The 12,608-nt window shown below is 63.1% G+C and overlaps 1 protein-coding gene across 1 annotated transcript in view; it reads right to left on the minus strand.

Moving 5' to 3' along the window:
• Positions 1-33: 33 nt before the first annotated feature.
• The window catches only part of LOC103900427 (semaphorin-3D-like), a 25,138-nt gene continuing 12,563 nt past the window's right edge, over positions 34-12,608 (minus strand). Inside the window, exons 2-18 of the mRNA XM_009281115.1 lie at positions 12,090-12,295; positions 6,854-7,014; positions 6,040-6,102; positions 5,674-5,793; positions 5,232-5,334; positions 4,646-4,774; positions 4,171-4,316; positions 3,816-3,930; positions 3,587-3,656; positions 3,053-3,197; positions 2,749-2,971; positions 2,540-2,628; positions 2,027-2,068; positions 1,586-1,743; positions 1,285-1,349; positions 907-1,037; positions 34-821 (exon numbers count right to left, since the gene is read on the minus strand). Coding sequence (XP_009279390.1) covers positions 405-821; positions 907-1,037; positions 1,285-1,349; positions 1,586-1,743; positions 2,027-2,068; positions 2,540-2,628; positions 2,749-2,971; positions 3,053-3,197; positions 3,587-3,656; positions 3,816-3,930; positions 4,171-4,316; positions 4,646-4,774; positions 5,232-5,334; positions 5,674-5,793; positions 6,040-6,102; positions 6,854-7,014; positions 12,090-12,213 — 2,301 coding nt within the window. The 5' untranslated portion in view covers positions 12,214-12,295 and the 3' untranslated portion in view covers positions 34-404. The remainder of the gene's footprint in view (positions 822-906; positions 1,038-1,284; positions 1,350-1,585; positions 1,744-2,026; positions 2,069-2,539; positions 2,629-2,748; positions 2,972-3,052; positions 3,198-3,586; positions 3,657-3,815; positions 3,931-4,170; positions 4,317-4,645; positions 4,775-5,231; positions 5,335-5,673; positions 5,794-6,039; positions 6,103-6,853; positions 7,015-12,089; positions 12,296-12,608) is intronic.

Raw genomic sequence — 12,608 nt, forward strand, 5'->3', positions numbered from 1 at the left:
AGGGCGGCCTGGTGCACGGGTGTCGATGGCAGGGCTGGATGCTGCCGGGTGTTAGGCAACCATTTGTGAGAGCTGGCTGTTTCCCTTCTCTGTCCTCTGTGCTTATTACTGCTGCTGATAACGATCGTCGTTAAGGGCCAGGGGAAAACAAGGAGAATAAATATTCTGCAGGGAGTAAATAACTTTGAGTCTCAGAGAGCTGGTGCGGGCTGCGTGCCCTCATCCCGGTGTGCCCCGTGGGGCGCACGGGGGGGCAGCAGGGACTGGCAGGGTTTGAGGTAGTAACAGCGAGGCGTTTCTGCACAGGAAGCTGAGAGGTGTCTCGGAGCTGATGCCTGCGTGCGAGAAGGGCCCTGGAGAGACCGGGAAGGGAGCTGCAGGTGGTGCCGGCTCCCTGTGCCCCTTCACAGGGGCTGGGGGTGCCTCCGCACCCGGCTGTTCTTGCTGTCTGGGGACGGGTGCTGCCACTTCTGGTGCCAGGCTTTCTGCCGCTGCCTTTCCTGGTGCCGCAGGGCGTTGCAGTAGACATCCAGGCTGGTGCCCGGTGCCCCTAGGGCCCGCGGGAAGCCCTTGTAGCCCGGGTGCAGGTCAATCCGGGGCCGGGGGCTCTGGTGGGTCCCTCCCAGCTCGGCCCCCTTGCTCCGTTTGTAAGGTGGCACCTCCATGGCCTCGTGCCTGATGACGCGGAGGCTGTATCGGGTGAGGGGCCAGGAGAAGGACCGCTCCACCGCCTGGCACTCGTAGGTGCCCACGTCCTCCCTCGCCAGCTGGCGGATCAACAGCCCTTGCTCCAGCACCGAGAAGTGGCCGTTGTTCCTGACCTGGGGCAAAGGCAGAGCACTGTGGGTCAGTCCCTGGGGACTGAGCCACCCCTGTGCCTCGTCCCTGCTGCCCTGTCCCCCGTACCTCGCTCACGCCCGTCTCCTCGCTGTGCTGCACCAGCCACCGGACAGTCGTCTGCGGGGAGCGCGCCAGGCACTCGAGAAAGGTTGAGTTCTTCTCTACCCCAAAAACCAGCTTCTCCACAGCAGTGGTCCCTGCACAGGGGACGGGACAGGGGAAGGGGTGAGTACCCTGCGTGGGAGCTGTGTGACGGGCGGGGAGGGAGAGCAGCACGGAGCATCCAGCACACGGAGGGCGGCACGGGGTCTGCGGCAGACAGCGTTGGGGCAGCTGGTGGGCACCGGTTTCCCAGCGCCATGCCGTCCGCCCTCCTGGGCACTGCTGGCCCCCAGGCAGAGCTGGCTGCCTGCACCGGGGCTCCTCGGTGGGGCTGGCGCTCACCCTCTGCAGTGTCCTGGCACTGGCTGAGCGGGTCAGACTTCAGCATGTCCTGGCAGCGGGCACGCCTGTGGGAGAGCAGAGAGGGCTGTGGGGTGGCACCCGCCCCAGGCTGTGGGACCCCTCCGTGGCAGAGCAGCCAGGAAGAAGGGGGACCAGGGAGGGCTGGGGGACCGGCCGGCAGGGTGGCAGTAGGGGTCTGGGCTGACAGGTAAAGCCTTCAGGACCGGTGGCTTGTCCTTCCCTGCTCCAAACACCATCCCTTTGCAGGGGGACAGCAGGGCTGGCCCGGGCAGATGCTCACCTCTTCTCGGTGAGCAAGTGTGGGGCGCAGGTCTTGCTGTCCCAGGTGCAGTAGGGGTCCCTGGCCAGGCAGCAGTCAGTGCAGGTTTTGCCGTAGAGCTCGCAGCGGTACAGGGAGAGCTGGAGCAGCCCGTGGGTGCTGCTCACAAACAGCTCCTGCTGCTCGGGCAAGCAGAGTGGCGACAGTCAGTACCCATGGCTGGAGACCGGTGCTAGCTGGGGAACGGAGGTCCCTGCCCCGTGCTGGGGTGGGGGCACTGGGAGACAGGGGGAGTGGGGGGCAGAGCCTGCCACCCCCTAGGCTGCCCTGGCAGGAGCCCATTCCCTAAATGTGCAAGCCCTGAGGCCAAGGGACCCAGGCAGAGTGGCTGGGGCTGGGGCCAGCTGCCCCCTGTGCCCTGTCCCTTGGCTGCTTTAGGAAGAAGCAGGAGGGAGGACTCACCCGCTTTGGTGATAACTTCATGTCCAGGATGGGAGAAGGCACCTGGAGGGGAAGGAGATGGTGCTGCAGCCGTGTTGGTCCTGCCAGTGGGGCTGGGACCCCGGGGTGTCAGGGTGCTGGGGCCCTGGCCCTGCTCCCTGGTCCCAGCTCCTTCTGCTCCATGCAAGCAGCCTGGGCTGGCCCTGCTCGGCATGGGCAGCCCAGGGCAGCCCTGCCCGGCAGCCGTGCTTTCAAACCTGGGCTCAGCCCTCCTGTTTTAGTTTGGGCTCCGGTGTGCCTCCCCCATCTCTCCTAGGGACTGGATGGGGAGCTGGGAGATGACTTGACTGGCATCCCCCTGGCTCCCCTCCGTGCTAACAGCATTGCCTGTCGGTCAGGGCAGGTGGGAGCCACCAGGAGTGAGGCGAGGGACCTCCCTGATAGAGACCAGTGACTTGCTACAGGAGCTTGCAGGGAGGGAGTGATGGGGCGATGGGAGGCTGTGTGGTCCAGCCCTGGCCCGGACTCCCATACCTTAGTGACGCTGATCTCCTCCAGGCTGATCACCTCGGTGCCATGGCTCACCCCACCAGCCAGCCCCACCTTCAGGACTTTACCTTCATCTGTGAATGCAGAGGGAGAAGGAGCTGTCAGGGCTGGGAGCCACCCGAGCCGGCAGGACCGGTGTGCCACGCAAGCTGCCGTGTGCTGACAGCATCCCCAGAGCTGGGGTGAGTTCCCACCTGTGCCGAGGAAGAGCACGTCGTAGTGCCGGCTCTCCGTCTCCAGCCTGTGCACCAGCAGCCGCCGCAGCCGGTAAGGTACGTTGACCCTCACCAGGACGGGCTGGCGGCCCTGCGGGTACACGGGCTCCCACATCAGCTGGTGGGTGCGCATGAAGCTGATCACCTCATCAGGGAAGTCCTTGGTGGACTGCAGCAGGGGGTCGTACGTCTCGCTGGGACACTGTGTGGCAACACGGGGGGGCCATGTTAGGGCCAGGCCAGCCCATCCCGCTCCCCCCCACTCTGCTCCTCGGCCCCTTACCGTGCCAGGACGAGGATAGGGGACGCGGCCCTTGTATTCTACCCAGCGGTAGTCAAATCCCTCCTTGTGAGCAAAGGGGCCACTGAAGGCAGCTCTCACGGCAGCCATGGAGTAGATGCAGACAGCAGAGCCACTGAAGACACCACTGTGGGGGGAGCACAGGGCTGTCAGTGTCCCTGCTGCTCCTCAGGGGACAGGCACATGCACACCCATGCCCCTGAGCCCACGTTGTCCCCTGCCAGCCCTGGAGCTGTGCATGGGGCACCCTGTCATCAGGGGGTGACAGGAATCCCTTTGGCACAGCCAGTCCAGCCTGGGGGACCGCTGGCTGTGCCGATGCCAAACCTGGTGGCTTGGCAGTTGGGCTGGTGAACGAGCAGCAGGGAAAGCATTGAAATGGCTGGTGGCCCTTCCTCTCCCAGCTGGGTGCTGGTCCTGCCCTTCTTCCCCCCAAGGGCTCCCCGGGGGCAGCACTGGTGAGGAGCTGGGGGGGCTGGACCGCCCCACACAGGGGCTAGCCACAGCCCCGCTCACCTGGAGACCGTGAAGAGGCCAAAGACGAGGGGGTTCTGGTGGTCCCGCGTGCGCAGGAGGAAAACATCCTCTGCAAAGAGAGGGGTGGAGATGAGGCACCCTGGAGCGCAGGTCCAGGGAATGCAGGCAGGCCTCCTCGATGCCGTGCCCACCTCCCTGGGGCATACTGGAAGGAGCAGCCGTGGCGGAGCAGCGTTGCTGCCAGCTGCCAAGCAGGCTGTGCACTCACCGAGCTGGTCGAAGTGGGTCTCAGTACCCTGAGGCCCGGGGATGGAGCACACCAGGCGAGCCTTGAGGAACGTGCTCCAGCGGTTGATGAGGCTGCGCTTCCCTCCGACGTCATTCTGCCGGGCACCAAGAGCCGGGCTCAGCCCAGCCTCTCTGAGCCTCCCCCACCGCCGTGCACTCCTCGGTCCCCACAGCAGGACACCCCCAGCCCTGAGCCCTCTGCTCTGTGGTAGGGGTGCGGTAACACCCTCATGTCCTGCTGTTGGCCCCTGCTTGGGATGCCCCTTGGCCCAGAGGAGGTAAAAGCCCACCTGGTGGGACACCCGGCCAAAGCATGCTGGCCTTTGGTGACTGACCTTGCAGACCCGGGCCACCCTGGCATGGATGTGCCGCCTCTCCCACTGCCCAGCTTCCATGGCCGTCTCGCGGAAGAAGATGTAGACCTTGTCATCGTGTGGGTTGTAGGTATCGGGGATGGCGTAGGCACCGACAAATGCGGGCTCTGAGGGGGGAAGGAGCAGCACAACATGGCCCTGTGCCCTGATCCGACCCTGTTGTACTGCCCTTGGAAGCCCTTGGGAGCAGTGTGAGATGCTGAGGGTATGCAGGGTGCCCCATGGAGACCCCGCTACCCAGAAGGCAGAGCCCCATTCCTGGTGCTCAGGCTGCAGAATGCATGCTGGAGCATGGGTCCCGCCAGAGGCTTTATCAGTGCTTCCCCCCGGAGAGGAGAAGGGGGCCACACCACTGAGCTCTGGACCCAGTGCTGGCCCCAGCCCTTTGCCAGCAGGCAGGAGAGCCCCCGTGCCCCACAGGTCCCCCTGCTCCTACCGTGTAGCCAGTGGTCCTGGTTCTGCTCCGTCCGGATGTAGCTCTGCTCGGCCCCATGGACCCAGGTCCGGAAGAAGGCAGCGCTGCTGCCCATGAAGTCACTGGAGGTGCCCGAATACAGCTCCCCATCTGCAGGGTCAGAGCAGGGGGGCACGGATGGGTTGGGGTGGCAGGACGCCCCCGTGTCCTTGGAGGCTCAGGGAGGGTGGAGGTGGCACAGCCTGGCTGGGAGCCTCCTCCAGACCTGTGACCCAGCATGGTTTCTAGCCCCACACCCACCTAGCCCTTCCACAGTGCCGGTACGAGGCGGGCAGGCTGGTGTCACCGCACACCCCTATGTGTGTGCCATTCGATCTACACCCCACATTTGTGATTCTGTGCAGGAACCACGAGGTTGGGGTGAGCCGGGGCAGGACTGGGCTCTGCGGATGGCTCCTCTCACGTGCACACGCTTGGGCACCAGCCCAGGACCGCAGCCACGTGCAGCAGAGCAGGGGTGCAGGCACCGCTGCCATCACCTCCCGGCAGAGACCATTCCCAGCGCTCCCACCTTCCATCATCACCTCTGCATCCCGCTCCCTCTTACCAATGAGGAGTCCCGTGAAGGGTTCATGGGGGCTGTACGGGCACCGTCCTCGCCCTGATTCCAAGGAGTGGGTCACCAACCGCATGGAGGGAGCCCCAGGACCCTGCCAGACCCAAAAGGGAGATGTCAGCCCAGGGGGAGGCTGGAAACAAGCTGGGCATGTGGAGAAGAGTAGGAAGGAGGCCGGTGTGCTTGGCTCTGCAATGAGCAGGTCCCTCGAGGGGGCTGCCAGGACCCGATCCCATCCCCATGGGGCACCCTGGCACTGCCAAGCCGGGGCTGCTTCTTGCTATGTGCAGCAAGGCCATGCAAGCGTCAGGGACTGCGCCAGGCTGGCTGGCCACCCTCCCCAGGCTCTGGGGCTCCCTCTCCACCCCACTCGCTGGGAGGGTCTCTTGCCACCTTCCGCAATGGGGACGTGGCTGGCCAGGGTGTCCCTCACCTTCCCCCTGGCTCCCAGCTGGATGAAGGCACAGACAGGCTGGTAGGAGCCGGTCCCACAGGCGAACACGTGGCTCCTGTTGAAGGGCTGGAGGAGGCGAATGAAGTTGGCACACTCCATCTGCTCGAGGGAAGATGTTTGTTAGTGGGCTGAGCCCAGGTCTGGGCACTTGTGCCCAGCCCTGTGGCGTGTCTGCTTGGGATGCGGGAGCCCCGGCCATATCCTCCCCTGGCTGAGCTTAGCTCCGTCTGGCTCAACACCCTCATCTCAGGCAGAACCCACACTCCCTTTCGAGGTGATGTGGGTGTTTAATATCCATGGCAAACCGCAAAAGGCCAAGAGCCGGGGGCTGCCAGCCCTGCTTACCTCCACGTTCTTCCCCGCCAGCTGGCAATGCTCAACCTGCTCCCTGGAGGCTGGCCAGAAAATCTGCAACACAGAGACCCCAGCTATGCAGCCCCTGCTTCCCTTGACCTGCCTGGGTCAGCTGGCTCCCGTGGGCACCAGTGGGAACAGGCTCAGCCAAAAGCTGCTGCCAGGCTCAAGCGCACGGTGAGGACATGGGGCTGCTCTTGCCAACAGGTCTGACACCCCCTTGGGTCCTCAGGGCCCGGCCGAGCTCGGCAGGCAGCCGGCCAGATAGGCTCAGAGCGAATCTGGCGTGGGGACAGAGCCTGGGTGGGCCACGGCACGCCCAGTCAGTGGGCAGGCTCTCCTGGATCCCGGCCCGTGGGAACGCCAGGCTGCAGCGCCTTAATGGGCTTTCCTTTTGTCGGGCTTGTGCTGCGCACCCTGCCAGCAGGATGTCTTGGGATGACGTTAGCGGACTCGCTGCTGGAGTTTTAGTTCTTGCAGCAGCAGCAGGGACTAGGTGTGATAGCAGGGCTCCGGGCACTGCCCTTTCACCTCGCCCGGGGTCCACCCAGGTCTCCTCTCCTGGCCAAGCCGCCCTGTCCCTCCCCGGCGTCGACCTGTCCCCGCGGGGCTCAACACCGCCAGGGATGGGTTGACCCCCACTGATTGATACATCCTGGTGTAAATGTGTCCCCGGTGACATTGCACCAGCCCAGCTGGGAGCACATTCATCTCCACGCCCTGGCACGGGAACGAGGAGCGGCTCCTGGGGAGGAAGGGGCCAGCCTGGCCAGGGTCATGCTCACACCCTCCTCCCAGCGCTGACCTTCTCGGGCTCTCTGCTGGGATGGTCCAGGTGGAGCAGGAAGATGTGGTTTTTTGCTCCCACCATCAGCCAGGCCCTGTCTTCATCCACCAAGAGGGCTTGGAAATCCAGCCCGTCCCCTGAGGCCAGCAACAGGCGAGAGCTGTTGGATTTCAGCAGATCTGAGGAGAACAAGGTGGGAGAAAGAGAAACCCATCCATGAGCGACACAACAAGCAGCCAGAGGCCCCGTGCTCCCCCTCTCCGGGGCAGCTCTGGCTACCCGCCCCTGCCCCAAGGGAATGCAACTTTCCTGCCACTGCCTTAGCAGACAAACACCACCCTTGGTGCCCCAAAGCTCATCATGTAGCCTCCTCCCATGAGCCTACCTGGAGGAAACAGTGAGTCACCCCTACAAAGAGGAAAACTGCCCTGACCTTGCCCTGGGCTGGGCTGGTTTGCAGGGCGCGGGGCAGGACAGCGGTCCAGCCCGAGGAGCCCATGTTGCTCAGCTTCCAGCCTGCCTTTCAGAGGAGCTCTTGGAGCCCCAAAGCCTCTGCACCCCGAAACCATGGGGAGAGGGCTGAGAACACAGGAGACTCGCTTGCCGTAACTCCCAGCATGTTTTCCCTGGGCTTCAGATCGAGAGAGTTTATATAAAAAAGATTTTGGCTATTTTCTGGGGCAAAGCTTCCCTCCAAGGAAAGGCTGTATGGAACCAGAGCTGCCACAGGCCAGCCTGGACACTCCTCTCCTCCGTCTGCCCCTGAGCCTTTTAGTCTGTGAAGTGTCTGTTGGCTGCTGGGCTTTACCCCCGGCACCAGGATGGGCAGGCGGATGGGTGCACCGGGACAGACAGACAGATGGATGGCCGGTCCCTGGCCCAAGGAGCTTGTACGGGAAGTCCCCAGCTGTGTCCCAGGTGCTGCTCTGACCCTGCTTCTGCCACCCCACGTTTTGTCCCCCCCCCGCATCCTGAGACACAGCCTAAACCCAGCATTAGACTGGCTCAGGAAAAGGGCTTTTAAGAGCACCCCTTTGGCACTGCTGGAGGGAAAGGCCACCTTGCCGAGGGGGAAAGTGTGCCATGGACCCCTCCATGGACGTGGCAGGGCAGCGGGAAAGGCTCTGCTGTTCAGGCTGTAGCTCCTCCTGTGCAGAAGCCCGGGGGCGGCTAGCATGGCCCCTCCGGCACAGTTGCGGGCGTGTGGGTGTGGGAGAGGGACAATAAGCTCTTGTATCTTGGTTAACCACTCCTGAAACAGCATCCCTGGGGCCCGTATCGGTCCGTGATGTGCAGCGCCAGGTTTTGGGGCTGGCTGCCGGGGCGAGCATCTCCCAGCATGGCAGGGGCGGCTGCTACACCAGACACGGGATTGCAGCAGCTGCTGCCCTGGCGAGCGCCTGCTCCCAGGAATCAAAGCAGGGGAGACCGGCACCAAGGCGGGCCTTAGAGCTTCCAGAAATCATAACACATCCCTTTCCTTTTCAAAAGTGGTGGGATCTGGCTAGGGATAGGGTGAAGGCTGGCTACGCTGGCAAGGCTGCTCTTGGCTTTGGTGCTGTGCAGGGAAAGGTGCAAAAATAGGGCCATGGGAAGCGGAGATGGAGATGGGCTGCTGCTGGATGGGGACTGGAGGGAGGTGGAGTGCGGCTGGAAACCCAGGGTGGTCTGTAAGACCCAGGCTGAGAAATTACCCAAAATCCTGTGGATTGAAGCAGTGTGCCAGGAACAGAGGGAGGGAAGCTGTCAAGGGGAGCCGGTGCTGGCCAGCGTGGATGGGAGCATGGGCGGACGTGCGGCCCCGGGTGCAGGTGGGGTGTACGTGGGCACGGGCACGGCTCCATTCAAAGGGGACCGGCTGCCCCGGGAGGTTGCGTCTCTCTTCCTTCCACCCCATTTCCAGGGCAGAGCGGAAGCGGGGCCAGTGCCTGCGAGCTGGAAATGCCACTGACGTCCGCTTGTCCCTGCGGGGGAAGGACCTGCTGGGCCACAGGCAGCAGGCAGGGGTCCCTGCCTGGATCCATGCCGGCACAGCCAGGCTCGCTCCCAGCTATCGTTTCCTTCTCCCCTTCCTCCGGGGCCAGAGCTCCAGTTGCTGCGGGGCACAAATCCCCCTCTGCAAGGAGCCGCTCCCAGCTGTGTCGGGGAGCTCCTGGCCCTCCTCCTGCTCCCATAAAAATTGTGCACAGCCCGACTCCACTCCCCACTATCCCTTGAATTCCCAAGGGGTGTCCTCTGGTGCCACGGATATGGGAGGCAGATTTCCAAGCCATTTCCCACTGGCTGAATGGGATTAACAGCTGAATTCCTGTCCCGGCCTGCGGGCCATTGTCACTGCTGGGTCCCCAGTGGGCTGCTGTGCATTGCCCACCATCCCGTGTCTGCCAAAACCCCCGGGACCTGCCGGATCCAGGGGGAAATGTCGGGAAGGGTGTTGGGGAGTCAGGTCGGGATGGGAGGGAAGGTCGAAGGTTCATCCAATACATGGGTGTAATTAAGCAGAGTGGGGCAAGTCTGGTCCCAGGGAACGTCACCCACTGGTCACTCTCTGACCTGCCCCGGCCCCGTCCGAGGACAAGGTCAGGCAGGATGATGGAGGAGCCCTCCCTGCTGCTGTGATAGTACGTGGGAGGACCCAGGAAGGACTTACTGCCCTGCATTTGCACCATGAGACCTCTGGCAGCGTCAATGACCACGACGGTCTTAGCCTGACTCTGTGGCGCAGTTCTGCTCCCTCACCAAGGGGACGTCGAGTGCTGTGGATCCAGACCCTGTACGCAGGAAGCTGCTGTGTACAAACCAGCCTCTTCTTTCCCCCAGTCCAGCTGTACGCACAAGGCATTTGATCCAAGCCCCCACCCTCGAGGCAGGGAACCAGGCAGTCTCTGCAGCAGCTGCGCGGGGGCTAAACCGATGGGTGAGCCCGGAGAAACATCCTCTCCTTTGTGTTCATTATCTCCCAAGGCCACGGTGTTTTTCTTTATTGTTGGGACCACTGTAACCGCCTTGTCCCATCCATCATCTCCGCCTGCCCCTTAGCCACAGCATCCTCAGTGCGGGGCGACCCTGGGCTTCCTGGGGTCACAGCCCGGCTGTGCCGGAGGGCTGTCCTCTCCCCTTCCCCCAGCCATAGACAGAGCAGACCATAGAGGAGATCCCTGAAGCCCAGGGGAAGCTTGGCGCTAAATTGGGCTCCAGCCCCTCACTGCCGTCGGCTGATAAGAGATGTGCCAGTGCAGCTTTTGGTGCCGATAACCAGAGACCCACCAGCCTCCCGCGCTCCTGAGCACTTGCTGCATGGTGATGGCTTCTGGGTCCTGCCCGGCTGAGCTGGCTGCGGATGAACGGCTGGCAGAAGACCCATTTGCCAACTCCTAGCTGTGCCTGCCCCGGATTATTACAGTAAGAGGAGCTGGGAGGCGGGCTGTGGTTTCACTGCATAGCTGCACTGCTGTATGGCCTCAGAAAACAGAGAGGCTCAGCTCCGGGCAGTGTCAGGCCTGACCCAGCCTGACCCAGCTTACCCGGAGGCTGCCTCTTGCGCAGCCGTGATTGCCGGCGTGCTATTATAAACCTCCTCCTCGCCTCCTTGGCAAGGTGGGAGCCGCTGCTGTTATTCCTGGCCCCGTGCCCCGTGCCCCATCCTTCCTTTGCTCTCCCAGCCTTCGGTGCTGTCATTTCCTTCTTGCAAGCCTGCTTGCATCTTCTCCCCCCGCCCCCCAAGAGCTCTGCCTGCCTCCCCCATGCTGGGATCTGAGGGCAAGGCTGATCCTGTTAGACAGATGCTCAAAGGCCTCCTTTTATATTTTTTTTCTAGGGGTTTTTAAACCTAAACTTCTCAAGGCATTGTTGTCCTTGAACCTACCCCGTGCTGTCCGTGAGTCACATCCCCTGCCATTGTTTGCATTGTCCTTGAGCCCTCCTGATGCTGGGAGCTTCCTCTCCTGCCTCTGCCCAAGACTTGAGGGCTTTTGGCATGTCTGGCCCCAGCACGCTGTGGGCCTTTGAAGTCAGCAGTCCCTCTGCGCTCCTGCTGCCCCAGCAGCCCTGCTCTGCCTCCTCCATCTCCAAGGAAAGGCAGACCCTGCACCGTGTTTCCGAGCTGGGCTATCAGCGGGGACCATCTCCCCGCAGGGATATCCTGCATCCCTGGGAAGTTCAGACCTCTCCAGCCATGAGCCGGGGGCATCTTCCACATTGCCGGTGGCCACTGCCTGGAGAGCAGCTTCTCAGGGTGATGGAGCAGGCCAGGAGGATGGCCCCAGACCTTTAAGCACGATGCCCATGGGAAAGCCACACTGCCACCTCACAGGTGTGAGGAAGGGCTGGTTGAGCCCTGCCAACTGCCATGTCCAGGGCAGCACCGGGGATGTGCTGAGCTGTCTGTCCTTCAAAGCAACTTGCTCTTTTTCACATAGGAGAAGCTGAAAGCAGGTAAATTGGCCAAGTCTGTGCTGCAGGTCCATGGCAGGGTGACCAGCTGCCGGGCTAGCAGTGCTCCGCTCTAACCGCTCAGGTCATTCCCCTGCAGAGACCCTTTCCCTAGAGACTCTCCCCTTTCGCACTTCCCTGCCGGAGTGTGTACTGTGCTACCTGTCAGTCTGCTCCTGCTGCATCTTCAGATGACTGAGAAGAGCCCCCCCCTTTGCATCAGGCACAAGAAGAGCAAACTGTGCCTCCCCTGAAGAGCTCATAATCTAAACAGACAAGACAGATGCAGGGGGGAAGGGTGAAGTGCAGCAGGGAAATGATCTGTACAACGGATCAGCCTGTCCTCGGCAGGAAAGGAGGGGTAAGGGCAGAAGGGCTGAGCTGAGGCAGGACTGTGCTGGTAGGAGGCAGAGGAAGGGGCCAGCAGCACTGCCTGGGGCTGTGTCCCCATTGCACTGTGAGCGTGAAGACCTGGGGCTACCCAGGTCAGCTCCAGCCCAGGACACACCGCAAGATGCCCAGAGTCTGAGCAGAAGGAGACATCCCTGCTAGTCCCGGCATTGCGCTAAACCAGGGCAGGGTGTTCCCTGCTCAGCCCTCTGCCAGCAGCACCGGTACAGCATCTTCAGGGGCTGTGCTCAAGGCTGCAGCCACAAAATATCCCGAGGGCCCAACGTCTGGAGATGCTGCAGCCACAACGGCAGGGCTACTGCCTGCCTCCTGCGAGCCCTGGCCACCCCCTTCGCTCCCTGCCTGCAGGACACTCCCAGCCCTCCCAACACGGTGCAGGCCATAAGGAGATCCGCCTGGGCTGCCCCCTTACCTTTGTAGGCGAGGCGAAGGCGTGGGGCGTGCTGCTTCCATGCCTTGTTGCTGCCCGGCTGCTGCAGGAGGAGGCAGAGGAGGAGCGCGGCAAGGGGCAGCCTGTGGCCAGGGGCAGCTTGCATCCTGGTGCTCTGCGGCTGGGGAGGGGACAGCTCGCCCTCACAGCACCATGGTCCAGCGCCGAGATGCCGCCTCCGCCGCCAGCTGCAAGCAGAGAAGGGGGAAGGCTGCACCACGGTGGGCTTTGTGTGGGTTGGGACCCCCGTCCCACCGGCCCCTGGCTGGGGAGGGTGCTCGAGGAACTGCAAGTGACGGCTCGGCAGGTCAGCTCATCCTGCAGAAGACGTCAGGCCAGCTGCCTGGTGGAGAGGAGCCACCAAGAGCAAGTGTCCAGCCCCCCGCACACCCACAGCACTGCAAAATGAGCCGGGGCTGCTGTGCAGCCTGCTGTGGGGGGAGGTCACAGCCACGGTGAGCTCAGCACGCCTGGCTGGGGCGGCGAGGCACAGGCTGGGGA

The sequence above is a fragment of the Aptenodytes forsteri genome, unplaced genomic scaffold, assembly GCF_000699145.1.
Source record: "Aptenodytes forsteri isolate BGI_AS27 unplaced genomic scaffold, ASM69914v1 Scaffold156, whole genome shotgun sequence".
In the NCBI taxonomy this organism is placed as follows: Eukaryota; Metazoa; Chordata; class Aves; order Sphenisciformes; family Spheniscidae; genus Aptenodytes; species Aptenodytes forsteri.